This window comes from Phascolarctos cinereus, unplaced genomic scaffold (assembly GCF_003287225.1).
Source record: "Phascolarctos cinereus isolate Bilbo 61053 unplaced genomic scaffold, phaCin_HiC Scaffold_726;HRSCAF=1367, whole genome shotgun sequence".
Taxonomy (NCBI): Eukaryota; Metazoa; Chordata; class Mammalia; order Diprotodontia; family Phascolarctidae; genus Phascolarctos; species Phascolarctos cinereus.
In genome coordinates this window covers 371,184,664-371,206,688 of record NW_027556098.1, presented here as the reverse complement: position 1 = coordinate 371,206,688, position 22,025 = coordinate 371,184,664, and the positions used below count along the sequence as shown (strand labels likewise).

The 22,025-nt window shown below is 38.7% G+C and overlaps 1 protein-coding gene across 6 annotated transcripts in view; it reads left to right on the top strand.

The window, feature by feature from the left end:
* The window catches only part of PHACTR4 (phosphatase and actin regulator 4), a 125,168-nt gene that overhangs the window by 25,743 nt on the left and 77,400 nt on the right, over window positions 1–22,025 (top strand). For 3 of the 6 annotated variants that reach the window (XM_020983311.2, XM_020983309.2, XM_020983310.2), the window contains one exon: window positions 11,219–11,286. In XM_020983311.2, coding sequence (XP_020838970.1) covers window positions 11,271–11,286 — 16 coding nt within the window. In that variant the 5' untranslated portion in view covers window positions 11,219–11,270. Of the gene's footprint in view, window positions 1–11,218; window positions 11,287–19,852; window positions 19,966–22,025 lie in introns of those variants that run through there. The other 3 variants (XM_020983313.2, XM_020983312.2, XM_078145537.1) reach the window with 3 other exon arrangements.

Sequence of the window (22,025 nt, the reverse complement as noted above, 5' to 3'; positions counted from 1 at the left end):
TAGTAATTTAATAAAAGGCATGATTCATTTTGAAAGAATGGTTTTAAATGAGTGATACGGAATAGGAAGCCTGAATGCAATAGATTGAGAGAGGAATGAGTGAGTGGTGAGAAAGTAGAAGCCCCAGATAGATTTTTTGAAAATAAATTTTTTGTGAATGTCTTTTGTCCCCCCACTTAATAGTATTTTATTTTCCAATTACATGTAACGATAGCTTTCAGCATTCACTTTTATAAGACTTTGAGTTCCAAATTTTTTTCTCCCTCCCCATGATGGCAAGCAATCTGATAGGCTGTACATGTACAGTCATATTAAACGTATTTCTATGTTACTCATGTTGTAAAGAAGAATCAGAAACAAAGGGAAAAACCATGAGAAAGAAAAATCAAAAAGGAGAAAATAGTGTACTTCGATGTACATTCAGACTTCATAGTTCTTTCTCTGGATGTGGATAGCATTTTCCATCATGAATCCTTTGACATTTTCTTAGATGATTGCATTGCTGAGAAAAGCTAAATCTATCAAAATTAGTCATCGCACAATGTTGCTGTTACTATGTACAATGTTCTCCAGGTTCTGCTCACTTCATTTCTTTTTTTTTACCCCTGCGCTAGGCAATGGGGTTAAGTGACTTGCCCAGGGTCACAACTAGTTAAGTGTCAAATGTCTGAGGCCAGATTTGAACTCAGGTCCTCCTGACTCCAGGACTGGTGCCCTGTCCACTGTGCCACCTAGCTGCCACTTCACTTCATTTCTTTTAACACAATAGTATTCCATTACATTCATATACCACAATTTGTTCAGCCATTCCCCAATTGATAGGCATCCCCTCAATTTCAATTCTTTGCCATGTGGATGTCTTTAAAGAAAAAAATCATCTCCACTTCCCATTATATCCCTCCCTCTCCCAGAGAGCCATCATCTATAATGAAGATAAAAAGAGAGGGAGAGAATTCAGTCAAATTCACCTATATATCTGATATGATGTATATAGTCTGACATAATATGTAGTGTCCTCAACCTGTGCAAAAAAAAAAATGAGGAGTTGGGATTATCTGTTCATCTCTTCTTGGGCCCAAGCTTACTCCTTATAATTTCTCAGCATCAGATTTTTATTGTTTTTTCCTTTCTGTTCAAGTTAATGTCATCGTGGTGCCTGTTGTTTCCTCATTCTGCTTATTTCACTTTGCATCAGTTCATATGAGATTTTTCTGTTTTTGTATCTACTATTTTCAACAATTCTTATAGTGCAGTGATAATCCTTTTATTTTTCTTTTTTTGGTGAGGCAGTTGGGGTTAAATGACTTGCCCAGAGTCACACAGCTAGTGAGTGTTGTGTGTCTGAGGCCATATTTGAACTCAGGTCCTCCTGACTCCAGGGCCGGTGCGCTATCCACTGCGCCATCTACCAGCTATTCCTAACTGATGGAGCATCTATATTTTTTCTGGTTCTTGGCTACTACAAAAAGTGCTTTTATAGTTGTTTTATAGTTGACCTACCTGCATTATGTACCTAATCCAATAATCCCTTCCACATCACAGCTTTCCCCATTATGGTTTCAATATATCATGGGTTGGCATAAGAAATTAAATGGGAATTTTGGAGAAGTTTTGTGGAAGCCGCAGACAATACAGAGTCTATGACCAAGTACTAAACCCAAATTGTACTGTAAACACCCCACAAGAGAAAAAGAACAGATTCAGATTTCTTCTCTGGTACGAATGGAGGGCCAAAACATTTTACCCAGATTTTCAAGGGGGGAAAGGAGGGGGCGGCGTGGCACCATGCCACTGACCCGTGTGAAGTGGAAGGCATGACTGCAGTAAGAGGTCTGGCCCATGCTGTTGTGCTGTTGGAGCCACTGCATAATTCCAAATAGGAGGCTGCCCTTTTTATGAAAATGGGTCCAAATCACCAGTAAGAGAAATGCCAATGAAAACAACTCTGAGGTTTTATTTCATGCCCAGAAAGTGGTGTAGATGATAAAAGGGGGAAATAGTTGGTTCTGATTAGCTGTTGGAGGACAGAGACTAAATACATTGTTGGGGGAGCTGTGAATTGGTACAGAACTTCTGAAAACAAATTAGCATTATGAAAGAAAAATTCAATAGCTGTTTGTATCCTTTGACCCAGCAATCCCACTACTGCATATGTATTCCAAGGAGGTCAGTAACAGAGAAGTTCCAGATAGGCAAAAATGTTCATTGCAGTATTAGAGGTGAGCTCTGAGAAGAGTTGTGGCAAGGAGGAAAGATGGGAAAGAATGGGATCAAACAGTTAACTGGGACAAAAATCTTTTCAGGTGTCTCTGATAAATTTCTTATATCCAAAATGTATAAGGAACTGATTCAAATTCATAAATCCTAAGAGCCATTTGCCAGGTCAAAAGATAGGAACAGGCATTTTTTCAGAGAAAGAAATAGAAGATATCAACAACCACATGAAAAAAGGCTCTAAATCACTAATAGTGAGAGAAATATATATTAAAGCAACTTTCAGGTTCTGCTTCATCCCATCAGACTGGCCAGCCAGAATGGGAGGAGGGAGATGACACAGGTTGAAGCAGAGAGGTACCCTCATGCAGTGTGTCCCTGCCTTTCCTGCATATTGACTTTGAAAACCACAGATTAGCAGTTACGACCTGTGTCTTACTGTCTTTTTATTTGCTTTGTTAAACATTTACTTTTTGACCTGGTTCTGATTTTTCAGCTCTGCACTAGTGCAAGGTTGGTGAAGCTGTGTGTTCGGTTAGGTGGCTGCAAGGCTGGGAAGGATATATTTGGACTCCCAAGGGTTAAGAGTTGGAAGAGCACAAATGTAACCCAAGCCTCAGTTTATTCATCTCTTAAGTCAGAGAATTGGACTTGATGCTTTCTGAATCCCCTCGTAATTCCCGAATTTCTGATGATTTGAAAACAGAAGGAATTCATCGTGTCCCTTGTCCGAGGTCTTCTTTTTCTGCTGTCGCAGGCTGAAGGTGTGGGTCAGTGAAGAGTTAAACCCATGGAATACCAAGCAGAAGTAGCAAGGCCAAAGTTAAAGTCAGGTTATTAGACAGCATTAGAAATATGAAGGCCAAAGTCTGAGGAAGGGAGGAGGCCGAGGAGGGGGATGGAGCACCAGTGGTTAGCGACAAGAAAGGCTTTGTTGCATTTCACCAGTGCTGGGTGAAGATTTAGGCTCTCAGTTGATCCCAGCTGGAAGGTTAACCCTCCCTTGGCCAGCTTATTCCCTTGTGAGTGCTGCCATTCCTAGTGTCCTAGAATTAAAGAACAGAAAAAGGACAGTTTTAAGAAAAATAGAAGGAAGTGATGCTTTTAGGACAGGTAGTAGAAACTTAGGTACTCATTACTTGTGGAAGCAGTATGGTCTGGAAACTCTGGTTTTAGAGGGCTTGGATTAATCTGTGGATGTTAATTTCAAAATACTTCATCTTTTTAAAGGGAAGTAAAGTACATTTTAGATTAACCTTAAAGAAAGCATCCTCTCTATTCCCCGGTGCCTCTGTCAAAGATTAAAAATTGGCCTGGATGGATCTTTTCATCAGTCAACATTTATTAGTAACCAATTCTATGCCAGGCAGGCCCTATGCCAATTCTGGGGGTACAAAAAGAGGTAAAAGACAATCCTTACCCTCAAGGACTTAATGGAATCTTTGGCCTTGTATAATGTCTTCAGTCTTATTGGGTTTTCATATATATACAACAGTTTCCTAATTGTTTTCCGATGTATAAACAGAATTGTCATATTACTTAAAAATGTAAAGGCTTTAATTGAGTAATGAATTGTGTCTTTTCATTGTACCTAAAGTATATTCTGTTGAAGGCCAGACCTTTTTCGTTTTGCTGTTTTAATGGAAAGAGGACCTGGGTTCAGGTCTTCTTACTACATCTATAAAATGGCGGAGCTGGACCGGATAATCTCTGAAGGTCACCTTCTGCTCTAAATCTCTATCCACTGTGGGGTCGGGGGAGGAGAGAGATGGGGAGAAAATTTGGAACTCAAAATCTTGTGAAAGTGAATATTGAAAACTAAAAATAAAGAAAGAAATTGGGGGGATAAAAAGAAATGCTGAGCAGGTGAATTTCAGAAAAACCTAGAAAGACTTACATGAACTGATGCTCAGTGAAGTGAGCAAAAGTGAAGTGAACACATTGTACCCAGTAACAATCACATTGTGAAATGATCAAATATGATTGACTTAGCTCTTCTCAGAAATACAGTGATCCAAGACATTTCCAAAAGACTCATGCTGGAAAATGCTGTTCACCTACAGAGAAAGAATTGATGGAGTCTGAATGCAGATCAAACCATATTGTTTTCACTTTTTTGTTTCATTTTTGTTTTGTTCTGTTTCTTCTTTCACAACATGATTAATGTAGAAATATGTTTCCAAAAAATTGTTTTTAAGGGGCAGGTAGGTGGCGCAATGGATGGAGCACTGCCCTGGAATCTGGAAGACCTGAGTTCAAATGCTGCCTCAGACACATAAGACTCACTAGTTGTGTAACTCTGGGCAAGTCACTTAACCCCAGTTGCCTCACCCCCCCCCCAAATTGTTTTTACGTGTAACCGGGGAAAATAAAATGATAAATAAAAGCTTTAAAATAAAATCTCTACCCATAATCCCTTTCTTTTGGCAGGGTTAATCACACATTTTAATACAATTCAGCAAACATAAGTATAAATGTTTACTATGTGTAAAACACTATGCTAGGTACTTGGGATACAAAACACCAGAACAATCCCTATTCTCAAGTGGTAATTCTGTTAAGTAGAGTTTACATTTTAAGCAAAGTGGTGTTGTCAAGTTATACACTAGATGCCATTGGCCTTGAGTTATGAAAATGTTTAAATTTCTGTCTGCTTACATTCCACAATAAGTGGTAGGCACCCAAGTTCACTCAACACTTTTCTTGAGTTGTTAAGGTCTAATGAAAGTATGTGACCTTTCAGAAACGATGTGCCGAGTTTGCATTTTTCTACATGTTGCGTGGGATGCTTTGGGGAAAAAGCTTTATAAAGTTGTGTTTATAGACTCAGAAGGTGTCAGTTTAGCTTAGTCTAAAACCACACGGGACTGGAAGTCAGTAGATGCAGGTCCTAAGTCCTGCTCTCCCTCTAACACCTCTTTGGACCCATGAGTAAAAGTTAGTCACTTACCATCTCTTGAGTCTGTTTCCTCATCTGTGAAATCAGGTGAAGCTACATGTCATGGATTGAGAGCTGGAGAGGATCAGAAATATCATCTTGTCCAACCCTCTAATTTTACGGATGAGGAAATAAAGGACCAGAGAAACAAAAGGCTTTGCCCAAAGTCGCACAGGTAGTAAATACTACGTGTGACTCCAAAGGAGTCAGGACTCTGGATTTAGAGTTGAACGGAGCTCAGAGGCTAACTAGAGCAACACTTGATTTTACCTATGAGTAAATTGTGATTGCTCTAGGATACACAATTAGGAAGTGTCAGAAGTGGGGATTTGAACTCAGGTCCTTTGACACCAAAGTCAGTGCTCTTTCAAGTTTGTATAATTAAATTCTTGTTGCATGTAGATGCTTCAGTGATTCTTCATCATGAAATCATACTTAACCACATTGATTATTGTGCATACCTTTGATGACTCTTCCATTTTTTTCAAGTTTAGTCTATTTATTGGCCAAAGACATATGTTATATCTCAACTACTCAGTTTTGATGGAGGCACATTGATTAGTGGTAAGGACATGACCCTGGAGAGATGGGCTGAACACTTCCATAGTGTTCTTAACAGATCATCATCAATCAGTGCTGAAGCCACTGACCACTTACCTCAGGCTGAAGTCAGTCCCTCTCTAGTGGAAGAGGTTTTGAATGCCGTTAGGCTACTCTCCTGTGGCAGAGCTCCTGGGGTTGGTTCTGTTCCACCTGAGATTTACAAGGTGGGGGGTCCATTGCTTGTACAAAATCTGATTGAAATTTTCCAGGTTATATAGCAAGGGGGCCTCCACTGTCTGTCTCTGTAAAAGTAAAGGAAATAGAATTTCCTGTGTCAATCACAGGAGAGTTTCTCTCTTAATCATTCCTGGCCAGATTCTTGCCAGAGTCTTCCATAATAGGCTGATCTTTCACCAGGAAGATGGTCATCTACCTGACAACTAGTGTGGCTTCAGAAGGGGCTGATGAATGGTTGTTATGCTGTTTGCTGCCTGACAACTCCAGGAGAAATACCAGGAGCAGAACAAAGATCTGTAGACAATGTTTATTGATCTGATCAAGGCCTTTGATACGGTCAGTCATGAGACTTAGGGAAAATTATGTCAAAATTTGGTTGCTGGGAGAAGTTTATCAGTATTGTATTTCAGTTTCATGACAGCATGCTTGCCTGGGTTCTGGATAACGTATATATGTTTTTGCACTTTCCCAGTCACCAATGGAGTGAAACAAGGCTGTGTGCTTGCTGCTACGCTTTGTAAAAAGCATGATATTTTCAGCCATGTTGTCAAATGCCTTCAAAAAGGATGAACACGGCATCAAAGTCAGCTACTGTATTGATGGTAAACTATTTAACTTGATATAGCTTCAAGCTGAGACTAAAGTGGAGGGAGAATTGATGCATTTTTTTTGTTTTTTTTTTTGTTTGTTTTTTTGGGGCAGATGATTGTGCACTCAGTGTAGCCTCTGAAGCTGAGATGCAGTAAAGTATGAATCAATTCTCTGCTGCTTGTGCTAATTGTGGCCTGTTAACACCAAGAAAACACAGGTGCTCTATGAGCCAGTACCACACCACCACACATATGTGGAACCAGCAGTTACAGCAAATGGAGAAGTTTTGAATGCTGTGGATAAGTTCACTTACCTTAGCAGTATACTTTCCAGGGACGTACACATTGATAATGAGATTGACAACACGCATTGCCGGAGCTAGCTCAGTGTTTGGAGGCTCTGAAGGAAAGTGTGAGAGAAGAAGTATTAGACTGACTACCATACTGAAGGTCTACAAAGCCGTTGGGCTAACCTCATTGTTGTATGCCTGTGAAACTTGGACAGCATACCAGCGCCATGTCAGGAAATTGAATCGTTTCCATTTGAATTGTCTTAGGAAGATTCTGAAGATCACCTGGCAGGATAAGATACCAGACACTGAGGTCCTTTATTGAACTAAACTGCCAAGTATTCCAGCTGTACTGAGGAGAGTGCAACTCTGATGGACTGGCCACATTTTTCGAATGCCAAACATACGCTTGCCTAAAAGACTATTTTATGGAGAACTCATGCAGAGTAAGCATTCGCATGGTGGTAAGAAGCAATACAAGAAAACTCTCAAGGTCTCTCTTAAGAACTTTGGAATTGATTGCGTGACATTGGGGATAATGGTACAGGATTGCCCGCATCAGAGAAGGTGCTGTGCTCTTTGAGCAAAGCAGAATTGAACTAGCTCAAAAATGTGAGACATGCAAATTTAGAAAATCCACCCCAAATGTTCACATGGACTACTCGTTACTGAGCATTCTGAGGTCGTATTGTCTGATTAACCATAGTTGGACATATTGTAACTTGACTCTTAACATAGTGATGTCATTTTGGTCCTCAGCACTCAGTCTTGATTAGAGTCTATAAGCAACTATAAGCCTGTAAGATTTATTTTTTCTTCCTCCTCCATCTTTATGACTCTTGTCACCCCTTCTCTCTCTCTCTGTCTCTCTCTCTTTTTTTAAGCAATTGGAGTTAAGTGACTTGCCCAGGGTCACACAGCTAGTAAGTGTCAAGTGTTTGGTCTGAGGCCAGATTTGAGCTCAGGTCCTCTGGTGCTCTATCTACTGTGCCACCTAGCTGCCCCGACCCCTTCTCTTTTTAACAATATCTGAAAGTGGAAGAGGAAGCCTTAAGAGGTAGCAGTTGATGTCATTGGAGGTATCATTAAGGTCAGGGGGTTCATCCCAGTGTGCCAGGGGCCTTCCTTGAGTTCTCTTGACATTGTGTTCATACCATTGGATCAGTTTTTTACATGTTGTGGCTGTTTGACTAACCCATCTTTTTTTCTGGTCATACGCTCCTCTGATGACATACTTTATAATACTTCATTTAAAATATTTTGCAGACTGTTGACACGTATCGTGTATGTACCTTCTACATTTCCCTTTGAGTAATTCTCAGTTTCAGTTCTGTGATCCTTCTATAGAGACTATGTTATTCCATGACTTAAATTCATACGACTGGTGTAAGAATATTGATGATAAAATGATAGGTCTTTAAAGTAATTTAGTTGTTATCAACGTCATCATTGTCAGTAGTTGTTATCAACGTCATTGTTGTCATCATCATCCTTTAGAAACAATGCAGTTTCCCAAAGGCAAGTCTAGTGTGCTTTCTCCCTCCTGGTTAATTACGGACTTACCTCACTGTGAGTGTGTAGTGTTGGTACAAGATAGTTGTGCTGATACAAACTCTGAGTTGTCCATCCAACAGCTTTCACAGCACATGGCCTAATTTGAGATCACAGATTACCTCAATAGAATAGGTGGTAACCCACTGTTGAGAGGGATTGCAGAGGAGGTGGTTTAGGAGAAGGGAAGAAAGAAAAACCAGTGGAGGAAAAGTCATGAGTCCTGGGGCCCCACTATTGAGTTCCCCTTCCTTGGAGGTCTTCAAGCAAAAGCTAAATCATTACTTGTTGGGGATCCTGTAGAAAAATTCGGGTTAAATCAGCCTGGAGAAGTCACTTCCCCTCTGGGATCCTCTTTCCTTAGCTATAAAAAGGGAATAATGATATTTAAACTATATAACCAGTTGTTGTTTGTCTTTCATTCTCAAAGAGGACCAATGACATCAGGAAAGTGATGTCATGACTTGCAGGTCAATTGGATTTAAGTGAGGCAGGACTTGCAGAGTCATCAGCCTCAATCTCTCCTCTGGAGTCATCTGGGTCCAGTGGCAAAACATAGATCAAGACAATTGGAAATGGCCCTGGATGTAGTGGGAGGCCTTGGTCTTTTTAACGTGTAACTCATAGAGTTGTTGTAAACAGACTTTTATCCTTCACAACTATACATTTGGAATTTGCTAATTGTTCTTCTGTGCTTGTAGTCTACCCATTGAAAGTCCAGATTATGTATGCTACACAGTGGTAATGCAGTCTATGTCTTAAAAATATTTGCTGTCAAGTGGATAATTTTGATTACATAAAATTGAAAAGTTTTTGCACAAAGCCAATGCAACTAAGATTAGCAGGAAGGCAGAGAAAATTGGGAAAGAATTTTTACAACCAGTCTCTCTGATAAAGGCCTCATTTCTAAAATATATAGAGAATTAAGACTAATTCATAAGAGCATAAGCCATTCCCCAATTGATAAATGGTCAAAGGATATGAACAGACAATTCTCAGATGAAGAAATTAAAGCCATCTATAGTCATATGAAAAAATGCTCTAAATTGTTATTGATTAGAGAAATGCAAATCAAAACAACTCTGAGGTACCACATCCCACCTGTCAGATTGGCAACATGACAAAACAGGAAAATGATAAATGTTGGAGAAGATGTGGAAAAATTGGAACACTAATACATTGTTGGTGGAGTTGTAAAATGATCCAGCCATTTTGGAGAACACTTTGGAACTGTGCCCAAAGGGCTACAAAAATGTGCATACCCTTTGATCCAGCAATAGCATTTCTAGGGCTATATATCCCAAAGAGATCAAACAAATGGGAAAAGGACCCACATGTACAAAAATATTCATAGCAGCTCTTTTTGTGGTGGCAAAGAACTGGAAATTGAGAGGATGCCCATCAACTGGGGGAATGGCTGAGCAAGTTGTGGTATATGAATGTAATGGAATACTATTGTGCTATAAGAAATGATGAACAGGCTGACTTCAGAAAAACCTGGAAAGACTTGTATGGTCTGATGCTGAGTGAAGTGAGCAGAACCAGAGGACTTTGTACACAATAACAGCCACATCATGCAATGACTAATATTGTTAAACTGAACCCTTCTCAGCATTACAAGGATCTAAGACATCTCCAGAGGCCTCGGGATGGAAAATGCTGTCCACATCCAAAGAAAGAACTATGGAAGTCGAATTGTTATCACTTATTTTTACCTTCTGTTGAGTTTTGTTTCATCTTTCTGATGGTTCCTCCTATTGGTTTTAATTTTTACTTACAACTTCACTAACGCGAAAATATGTTTAATAGGAACGTAAATGTAAAACCTATATCAGATTGTGCGCCGTCTTGGGCAGGGTCGGGGGGAGGAAGGGAGAAAAATTTTCAACTCAAAAGCATATGGAAGTGATTGTTGATAAATCAATAAATTAATAAAATTGGGGGGAAAAAAGAAAAAGAAAAAAATAAAGATATTTCAATGATAAAAAAAAATAAATAAAATGAAGGATGAACAACAACAACAACAAAATTGTATTTGCTGTCCAAAAGGAATAATGAGAAGGCAAATAAATATGAACAAAAATTAGACACAAATGCAGAAATGCATGATAACTAATGTTATGTTGGAAATAAGCTCTGCCTAGTCAGAGAAGAATTCCTTAAAGTGAGATTTGAGTTATGTTTGAAAGACTAAGAAGATTTGGCTTGGCAGATAGGATGAGGGATCTTGTAGCAAAGACTCAAAAGATAAAGGGATGGGGGATGGCAGGGCAGTTCTTGTAGATACAGAGGAGAGGAAGTAGCTGGAGGTACCCTCATTGGACTGTTGGGACTAGGTAAGGAAGACATGTTAAGCCTATGGGTAGTTGAATTATGATTTTCTTAAGAGAAATGTTGGAAGTTCTGCATTTTAAGAAGGCAGATAAAATGATTGTGCACCACTAGTAAAGGTTCATTTTTTTTCCCCCAGTGATAACTAAGGTGTACTAGTAGGATGGGGGTGAAGAGGAGGGAAGGGAGAATCAGGGATACCTTCTGAGGTTAGGATTGTAAACAGACTAGATGATTTATATACAGGGTGTCTCAGAAGTCTTAGTTTTAAGTTATTAAAACTGCTAAAGGTTAAAACTGCACCAAGATTTTTGGGATATCCTGTATACAAACCAGGACTTAGGGGAAGGAATTGTAAGCAATAGCCATTAGATTAAACCCTACCAGTAGTAGAGTTGTGGTTTGGTTTTGTTTTTTTCTCTTTAAGTGACTAAATTCCCTTCCTTATTTAAATGTAAAAGGTAGTAGTAGTGTTTTAGATTTTGAGAATACTTAGTAGAATCCTTTTTTTTGTTTTGTTTCAGGAACTACAGCAGTCCCTCTTGTCCCCTCTCATCAAAGCTGGTTAGTGGTGGCATGGAAGATACATTTGGTAAGTCCCTCCTGCATTTTGCTATCAGCTGTCTTTGTTACTAACTTTAGCTGCTGTGTTGATGACAAATTGAAGTTTCTCATCAGCAATGTGAAACTGTAGCTGGAAAGGTGATATATGAAACAGTTTGGAACAGACCCAAGAAGCAACATGTCATGTATCATAGGTAAAAGGAATTTAAAATTCCTTATCTTTGTCACCCAGTTACCTCCTTTGTACTAGCATCAGATTAGAAGGTAATTCAGTTCAACTCAATCAACACTGAGTGCCAGGTACTGAGCTGCTAAATGTTGGGATACAAATATGGGGGGAAAAAGACATCCCAGCCTGAACGAAGTTTACATTTGAATGGGGAAAGAGGAAGCTCAAAAGGCGGGAGGGAAGCAAGTGGAGAGCCACTGAGAGGAAAGGAAAAGTTATTGAAAATGTCCTGAGCTGTCTGTAAAGGGCAGCTCCAGTCTCCAGTCTCCAGCCTCCCATCAGAATGGCAAGGCAGGCCAAGGGACTGCTGAGAAGTTGCAGTTTGTGGAATGTTTTTCAAAAGCAGACCTAAGCATAGAGTGAGCATTCACCTTGAGGTTTCCCATTTTGCCTCTTGGCCTCTGTCTCCAGTGTAATAGAAGATCCGAAAGGGCAGTTTTTTGTCTTTGTACTCCAAGAGGCCCTTGAGTGGAGTAGACACATCATGTTGTTCATTGAAGTGAAATGAGTTGGATTGACAGCTTTTGAGGGCTACTTATGTTGTTGTCTTTTTAATTCTACTGGTTGTAGATGTGATTGAACGATTATGAATATAAACAAGGGTTGCTTTCTTTTTGGGTTTTCCTGATTTTTATTTCTAGACAGTAGGATATGTCCTAGAATGCCGTGACTGTTGCCATTGCTAAGTACCTCCTATTTTAAAATGGGAATCACTTGGAAAATGACAGCTTCCTAGTCCTAAGTGGTGAAGGAAGTGTCTTATTCTAGCAATGTGGTTACTAAGGAACTAGAACAAAAACCTAGCGTTTTCTTTCTTGATACTTCCACAGAAGTTATAGGCTAGCTCTCTAGTGACAGTAGGGGAAGAAAAACCAGAGTTTTGCCATTGTTGCTGTTAATTTTTTGATGAACTCATTAGCCCTCACATCTCCCCTACAAAAAGAGTGTAAGGAGGGTGACTTTAAATTTATATTCTATCAGTTACTTTACTGTCAATAGAAACTGACATGCCAGAGGCTATGATGAGATTCTTAGGTAGAATGGAGAATCTTTAGGACTCTTCTTTAGGGAATTGGTGATATGTAGATCATGAATTGCTTTTACTTCACCTTGAAAGGATAGCTATTTTTGGAAACTATACGAAGAAATAAAAACACCTAGAATTTCTCTACTTGATGACCAACATAATTGAATGTCCATAGAAGACTCTTGGGGCCTTGGCAGAATTGGTGTCCTAAAGTGAATAGGACTGTTAAAACCATCAGCACATCTTGGATGTAGATCTGTTCTTGGGGAGTTGGAACACTAGAGGGCAGGCTATATATATATAGTTGGAGATTTGTAGCCAAGCTGGAGTTTGCATTTTGTAAAATGTTTAACTTATAATCATTTACAGTTGGTCATTTTTGAAGAGAACAGTAACCCACATTTCTGTGACTACCCTTGTCATATTTTTTATTTCCTTTCCACTTCCTGTCTATTTATGTTGGATTTGCTTGTTTTCCACTTGTTTTTAGAACTGTATACTAGTATTTAAGGACTGTTTACAGGGTTGCTGTTTAAGGATAAAATTAGTATTCTATTCATTGGAATACCCTCTGTTTCTTAGAGATTAGTGGTCTTTGAGGTTGGGAAAAGCATTTCACAAACTGTTATACAGATAAAGGTATTAAAAGGGCTTCTTTATACCTCCTGAAAAAGGAGATAACATATCTAAGGCGTTAAAGTATATAATAAAGTCTAACTGTACATCACTGATTACACTTCTGTTCCTAACACTTGAATATTTTTTTTGTTTTGTTTTGGTGAGGCATTTGGGGTTAAGTGACTTGCCCAGAGTCACACGGCTAGTAAGTGTTATATATCTAAGGCCAGATTTGAACCCAGGTCCTCCTAACTCCAGGGCCAGTGCTCTATCAACTGTGCCACCTAGCTGCCCCTGAATTTTTTTTTTTACTGTATTCAGGGATTGTGTTAACATTGGTTTAATGTGGGGTCACCTGAAGAATATGTAATTCTTACTTTATTTTGTGTCTCTTCAGAAGTCCTTTCCCCCTTTGTGTGATTGTCATGTTGTTTGTGGTTACTTTTCTTTTAAAATTCCTTTTCTCCCAGTTTCTCACTTATTTTGAGTGGCACAGACATTTATATTTCTTTTAGTCTTTATCTCTTTTTTAATCATCCACTATTACTTTGTCAGCTTCTCCTTTTCCAGACTTAACTTCCCTCCCATCCACCTAAAAGAGCATTGTAATTCCTATTTTATCCTGAAAAAGGAGGTAAAAGGAGACAGTCCAAGAAGTTGTAATGGGTAAAGTTTCTCATGGTTGCTCATTTTTTTATTTTATTGATGCTTTATTAAAACATTATAGTAACTTCCCAATAACACATATGTAGAGCACTGCCTGGTAACAAAGAAGATAATACATTGATCATCTTTAATGTGTTTCTGGGTTCACACTCAGTCTGCCACCTCTTGGCCAAGAAATGGGTGGTATAGCAGTCCTCTGGAATCAAGATGATCACCATGGATCTGAAGGGAAGCTTTTCCTGGTCTCCTGTTTTCTCCAAGGATTATGTTTTGTGTTGTGTTTTAGAGCTTCTTGTGGCTCCGTCCAGGTACTGTTTGGAACCTCCTTTGGCCAAAGTGCTTCCCTGTTTTCCCAACAGTTCCCTCAGGAATAGTAGGGAGTCCTTTCCTGCCATTGGTTTTCTCTGATTTTATCAGCCATCAGTGTCTTGTTTGAGGTCACTTCCCACTTGTATATATAGTCTTTCCAGGTCTCAGTTCATTGCTTTTTTGTAGAAAATTCAGGTTGTTGTACTTTTAAGAGATTACAACAATCTCTTATTCTTCTTCATCATTATTATAAGTGTACTTTACGTTTCCTGATATTCTCCACTCTTGCCTTTTATGTGTCTTCTGCATAGCCTAAAACAACCTTTGGGCAGGTTATTTCACCTTTCTGGACCACTGTTTCCTGATCTGGTAAAATGAGGTAATTAAATTACTTTTTCTTTAAGATCCTATGATTCTAAATCATGTCCTATTTTTATATTTTTTCTCAGCGTTCGGTTTTGTCCTAAACAATTTTGAACATTTCCTTCAAATAAAAGAAATTAGGTAAACCCCCTAACTCTTTCCTGCTTAACCTCACTCCAAAGTAAATGGAGAAAAACAATTTAGATTGCACATATGTAAGCTTCTTGAGCACAGGAGCACTTTTTTTTTGTATAGCATTTTTTTTAAATTTTAATTTTTAAATTTTTTTTTCCATATGCTTTTGAGTTGAAAATTTTTCTCCCTTTTCCTCCCCCCCACCCTCCCCAAGACGGCGCACAATCTGACATAGGCTTTACATTTACATACCCATTAAACATATTTTCACATTAGTGAAGTTGTAAGTAAAAATTAAAACCAATAGGAGGAACCATCAGAAAGATGAAACAAAACTCAACAGAAGGTAAAAGTAAGTGATAGCGATTCGACTTCCATAGTTCTTTCTTTGGATGTGGACAGCATTTTCCATCCCGAGGCCTCTGGAGATGTCTTAGATCCTCGTAACGCTGAGAAGGGTTCAATTTAACATTCTTAGTCATTGCATAACGTGGCTGTTATTGTATACAAAGTCCTCTTGGTTCTGCTCACTTCACTCAGCAACAGACCATATAAGACTTTCCAGGTTTTTCTGAAGTCAGCCTGTTCATCATTTCTTATAGCACAATAGTATTCCATTACATTCATATACCACAACTTGCTCAGCCATTCCCCAACTGATGGGCATCCTCTCAATTTCCAATTCTTTGCCACTACAAAAAGAGCTGCTATAAATATTTTTGTACATGTGGGTCCTTTTCCCATTTGTTTGATCTCTTTGGGATATAGCTCTAGAAGTGCTATTGCTGGATCAAAGGGTATGCACATTTTTGTAGCCCTTTGGGCACAGTTCCAAAGTGTTCTCCAAAATGGCTGGATCATTTCACAACTCCACCAACAATGTATTAGTGTTCCAATTTTTCCACATCTTCTCCAACATTTATCATTTTCCTGTTTTGTCATGTTGCCAATCTGATAGGTAGGATGTGGCACCTCAGAGTTGTTTTGATTTGCATTTCTCTAATCAATAACAATTTAGAGCATTTTTTCATATGACTATAGATGGCTTTAATTTCTTCATCTGAGAACTGTCTGTTCATATCCTTTGACCATTTATCAATTGGGGAATGGCTTGTGCTCTTATGAATTAGTCTTAATTCTCTATATATTTTAGAAATGAGGCCTTTATCAGAGAGACTGGTTGTAAAAATTCTTTCCCAATTTTCTGCCTTCCTGCTAATCTTAGTTGCATTGGCTTTGTGCAAAAACTTTTTAATTTAATGTAATCAAAATTATCCATTTTGCTGCAGGAGCACTTCTTAATGGAATTCTGTTATGCTATAGGCATTTGTTAAATGCAGTTTAGTTCAGTTAAGCTAATAGTTATTAAATGCCTACTTTTATATAAAGCCTTTAGTCGAAGCTTATGTATTTATTATATTCTGATTTGCATAATATTTATTTGTGTCTTATTCCCTCTCATCCCAACCCCACTAAATTATAGGTTCCTTCAGAGTAGGGACTGTGTCTTATTTACCTTTCTGCCTATTTCATTAAAAAAAAATCCTGTGCATTCTTTATCTGAATTGTAAACAGTCCTTTGATAAAGAGATTTTGTTCCCCTATTATTGTGCTAGTGGAATATTCGACTGTCTGGGTGGCACTTCCCTGCAAGCTCTTGGGAAATGAATTTGTGTTGTTTTGTTTGAAGTGTGAGATTTAACAATAACACATTCCTTTCCTCCTTCCCCTTCAAGAAAGGGGGTGGGGGAGATGATTAGGTTAATTAGTGTTGAGATCCTGTTGCTGAGCTAGAGAAATTATGTACAGCAAAAATCCCTCCCACTTCAAAATAATTAAATCAGGAATTTAAAATTGTAAGTGCTCAGAGATTAAAATGACAGTCAAGTGAAGATAATCCAATTCTTTCTCAGAGTCATAGGTGAAGAAAGAGAACAGTCCAGTTATAGGGCAAAAGGGCTCTGATTTGGGGGATAGAGTTTTGCGTGTGAGGAATAGTAAGCCAATATGACTAGATTGTAGGGATTATAAGAAGGCAAGAAAGGGCCTGGCTGTGAATAAATGCCCAAATTCTGTCATTTTTCCTTAGGATTTAATTTTTTAATGTAAAATGTGTATAATAATTAACATAGCATTTACTATGCCAGAACTGTGCTAAGTGCTTTACAATTATTGTTTCATTTGATGGTCATAACAGCCCTGGGAAGTAGGTGCTTTATTATCCCCATTTTACAGATAAAGAAACTCAAAGGAAACAGCTTAAGTGAACAGATTTGAACTTAGGTGTTAGTCTTTTCAGGGCTACTTATCCAACCTTTGGTGTTCACCAAATTCACCCAACTCTTACCTGTGGCTCCAAGAAGAGGTAGCATGCTCATGGTTCACACCCTGGTATATTGTCTCAGCAGACAGGCTAAACCAGGTTAAGGGTAACTGACTGGCCTCAAACTCTTCAGTGACTTAAGGGGATGTCTACCTCGAGCATGTGAAGACCTCTCCCGTGGGAATGGGTGGATGAGAACAATTTGTTCCAACGACCATGAAGTTGGCTGAAGGAGCTTAGAGCCTGGTCAAGACTTCAAAGATGCCAAGGAATTCCACTGCGTCTCAGGCCATCCCCAGTCATCCTGACTTTTGTCTTACCACTGGACTTCAGTGAGTCTGGAAGAGAGAGTGAAGCTGGCAGCTTTGTGAATCTGCCACACTTTATTCCAATTCATGAGCAAGTCAAGACATCACCCTGTGACATCTTTGGTCCTTGAAGGGGAGGCGAGGCCGGTCCAAACAACAAACATGGATTAAACACCTGTTGCCAGACCGTTTGCTAAGTGCTAGGACCAAGAAAGGGCAAAGACAGGCCCTTCCCCCAGGGAGCTTGCTGTTTAATAAAGGGGAAGACTATGCACTAACGAAAGTGAAAAGGGGTCAGTTGGGGAGGGGAGAGCAGTGAAAAGTGACGTGATGGTTGAACTTTTGCGCTTCCTTTAATGGAGGTTTTGGGAGGAACTCTTCACTCCAGCTAGGAGTCTAGGGGCAGAGGGTACTAAGGTTTGAGTAACAAGGTTAAAGAGATCTTGCAGGATGATTACTGATGATGAGATCTTCTTTCTGACTGACTTAACGTGTCTTAGCCTGGGCAGTTTCTATAAGGACTTAAAAGTACTCTTTCAAAGGCAAAATTGATCCTTGGACCTATGTTGCTTCCTCTTAGACATCAAAATTAGAGTCTAAAAGGTACCATTTAAGTGTAGAACAAAAAAATTAATACTATACTGTGTATTTTAGGGAGATCTGTAAGAAATAATTTTTATTCATTAACATCATTCTAAATCTGAGCATTTTCTAGTTTATAGAGAAAAATGTCCAGATTTGCTTAGCCACACCCAACCCTCCTACCTCTCGAGCCCTGGGACACATCTCTACTCCAGTATTATTTGAGATAAACTTTTATCGGAATCTTCAATATAAGTTAAAATACAGTGTTGGGTTAACAGAACAGTAGTCACTAATTTATTCCTATCTGGAACATTCTCTTTAAAGAAAGAAAGGTCTTCTTCCCTGCAATCGATATCACCATCCGTTCCAAATAACTAAAAAGGGTGCTTTCCTTGCTGAGTCCAGGCCATTTGCTTCAGGTGATGGGGAACTAGACTAGAGATAAGTGATTTTTCACCATTAATCCATTTAAGAGGCAAGCCCTAACTTTTGGTCTACTTTCTTTCCTCACGGAAAGGTCTGGAAAGTGTTTAGGTTAGAGAAATATTTATTTTTTAAAATTGTTAGGAAAATTATGTTTTTAATGTGTTTCTATAGTGTACACCTGTAAATATACTTGTAAAGTTCCGCTGACATTTTTCAATGTAATTGTGGATAGCGTGCTACTTTTAATTCTCATTTCTAATTGTCTAACTTAGCATTTTTTGAATCTTTCATTTTTACATTGTTTTATAATAGCTATTAGGATACTTGGTGGCGCAGTGGCTAGAGTGCTGGACCTGAAGTCAGAAAGACCCATCTTCTTGAGTTCAAATCTGGCCTCAGACACTAGCTGTGTGATTCTGGACAAGTCACTTAACTGTGTTTGCCTCAGTTTCCTCATCTATCAAATGAGCTGGAGAAGGAAATGGCGAACCACTCCGGTAGCTTTGCCAAGAAATCCTCAAATGGGGTCACCAAGAGCTGGACATGATTGAACAACAGCCATTGCTCTGTTGTTGAGCATGTACAGATTTTTTTTCATCTGTGTTATGTATTGTATGTCAGTAAGTATTTGGTGATGATCAGTGATATTTCAATATCTTGGTGAGTTTTTTATTAATGAGGCTTAGAAAGTAGAGGAAGAAAACTAATAACTGGTGAATCCTGGGAAAGGAAAGCTTATGCTAATTTTTAAAAATAATTTTAGTGAGGACTAGAAAATTTAGAACTTGGCATTGTATTACCTGTTAAAGTCTTTAACATCTCTTATTCTGAGATATGGTAGGTAATAATACGTGCTTGATTGGGCAAGTCTAGTGATAATACTAATTTAATGTAATATGAGTGACATTAAGTTGTGTGGTAGTGTCCTTGGATATTTGGGACATAGGTATAGCTACATATGTCATAATATTACACATAAGAGAATGTTTCTTATTGCAAGAACTCAAGTTTGTAATCCATTAGAATACGCTTCCTGGTGTAGTTATAAAAGATTAGTAAATAGTGGACTGAGTAATCTCTGTTCCATTCAACCTTACTGCTTTGTAATTTATCATCATCTGTAATAAATGCTTATCGAATTGGTTGGAATTGAAGATTTTAGTCAGGGAAGCTTTTCTCCTAGGAAAATATCTTGGCTTTCAGATACTTTAATGAAACCCAGGGCTCTCTCTCTGGAGTTCTATGTATGTATATATATGTATACGTGTGTATGTATATGTATTTTTGTGTGTGTGTGTGTGTGTGTGTGTGTGTGTGTCTATAAGCAAATCAATACCTTGCTACTAGACCCCAGAGGAGAAAGTGAGGCTGGTGACTTTGCACAGCCCTCCCTCACTTAAATCCAGTTCATTTGCATGTCATAGCATCATCTCCCTAATATTATGGTCTTCTTTGAGAACTAAGGACAAACAGCAGCAACATAGAAGTATTTATCATTTGGCAGGTAATATATTATATGAACATGGAATAATAAATTTAGAATGGGAAATTGAGGTCATGTAGTCCAACCACTTAATATTATTGCCTTTGTTTATCTTCTGCCAGATTTTCTTCTACATCAGTAATTCTGTGTTCTGAACCTCTTATTCGTATTTTGCTTCTTTGGAGAAACTGTCCACCACGGCTACGGTTTTTTTCCCCCAGTTCTGCTAATAGAGGTATTTAATTTTTTATCTCTTTGAGAGCTAAACATTCTGACATGTTTATTCCTAATTTTTCTCACAGTTTTCATTTATCTTCTTAGAATTTCTTATCCCATATTCTTTGGGATTCCATAAGTTCCTACGTTTCTCGTTTAGTCAGAAGTTGCTTTCCTTTTTCTTATATTTGTTAAGAGATTTTTGTACTTACTTTGAAAGCATAGTTTCTAGTAATCCTGCCATCTAGTCTTAGTGTTGTCTTTGTTGATTTATTTGCTGGTGCTTCAGGCATTTAATTGAATTTGCTTTCTTTTGAATTCCTTGAATTCCTTTTGTATTCTTTGGTCTTCTTGAAATGTTTATATTCCTAGTCATTTCTTGACTCTCCTTTAGTGGGTATTGCCACCCCTCCCACCCTTTCTGGCCCTCAAATTAAGATGATTACAGCCTTCATTGCTTATATGCTATTTGGGGGAAAATTATAAATAAAAGGATATTCAACTATAGGGCAGATGGAAGAACGTAGAAGTCCAAGATATCACCTGTAGGCATGTGCAGGGCCCAGGAGTACTTGGTTTACAACAGTAGGTCAGATAATAGTGGGGATCTGCAGGGGTATAGAGGCAAGTTAGATGGTGAAGCCTGTAGGGCCGTAGAAGGCAGATGCAGTACTAATGGCTAGAAGTCCAATCACTTATTTTTTACTGATAAAATAAGGTGAAGTGCCTGCATTGTGTGATACATTCTCCTGGACTCAGTTTCCTTGTCAGTTAAACAGAAGCAATAATAGAATTTGCTGATACAAAGTGGCCTCTTTACCTAGGGCAGTGACCCAGTCAGCAATCCAAGCCATGAGTCTTTTTTTTTGGAGGGGGGGGGCTAGGCAATGGGGTTAAGTGACTTGCCCAGGGTCACACAGCTAGTAAGTGTTGTGTGTCTGAGGCTGGATTTGAACTCAGGTCCTCCTGAATCCAGGGCCAGTGCTCTATCCACTGTGCCACCTAGCTGCCCTGTGAGTCTTTACTAACCAGCATTTAGGTGATGCTTTGGGGAACAGGGAGAAGGGATAAGATAGGCATGTGGTCCAAACTCCAAAAAATTTTGGAGTAATTTGCTTTGAAGGTCTGCCCAACCCATTGGACAAGCATATCCTCTAGGCCTTCATTATGTATGGAATAATTCACTTCTATATTCCAGAGTACTCTAAGCACAGCATTTATTTTTCCTGTCTCATCTTTGAAATGGGTAAATGATTTTGACTTTGCTACAGCTAGGCAGTCACTAGACAGGTACAGAGTAATGAGGAAAAGCAGATTCAAGTCTGATGTAATCCAGAGCTGTCAAACCCTTAACCTTAATGGAATGTGACTGGAGCCAGATTAAAATGTAATTGGGAAATGTTTAACAATATAACATAGATAATGTTGATTTGTGGCTTTCCAATGCAGTATGCACCTGTGTTTCTATTTGAGTTAGACACGACTGGTGCAATATGTAGGATTTGAAAACTTGATCAAAATAAGCCATCCTGAGAAATATTAATTGGGAGGAACCTCATTCTTCAATAGGATTCTGGATTTTCTAATGAGAGACTTTCTCTGTCATGTCCCAGAATCCACTTCTTCTTGGTAGCTTACTCCAGCTCTGAAATTCACACATTGGAAATATACTCTGCCTCTGAAGCCTTTTCTTCTGAACTGATGGCTTTTTCCAGAGCCCCCATTTAAGGAATGACCAGGTCATCTAGATCTTAATTCTTGTTCAGGTTGCACTCTAGACTTTCTCAATTCCTTGTCTGTAAAATTCAAGGGTTGAACTAAATGTCCTTAGAGTCCCGGCTTTAAATCTATGATCATAAAATTTAACTGGAGTCTGTCACGTTTTGGCTTTTCTCAAAGACCCAGCTATCTTATGTCAAATTTGCATTTTTTCTCAGGTAAAAACATTTTTTATTATAATTCTTCTGGATCTATAATAGCATATTGTACTAAAGATTGATTGCCTTGAGAAATAAAACTGACACTGATCTAGTTACTTTAGCATAGCCAGGCATGCAAAGGATATGTAAGTAGCACATC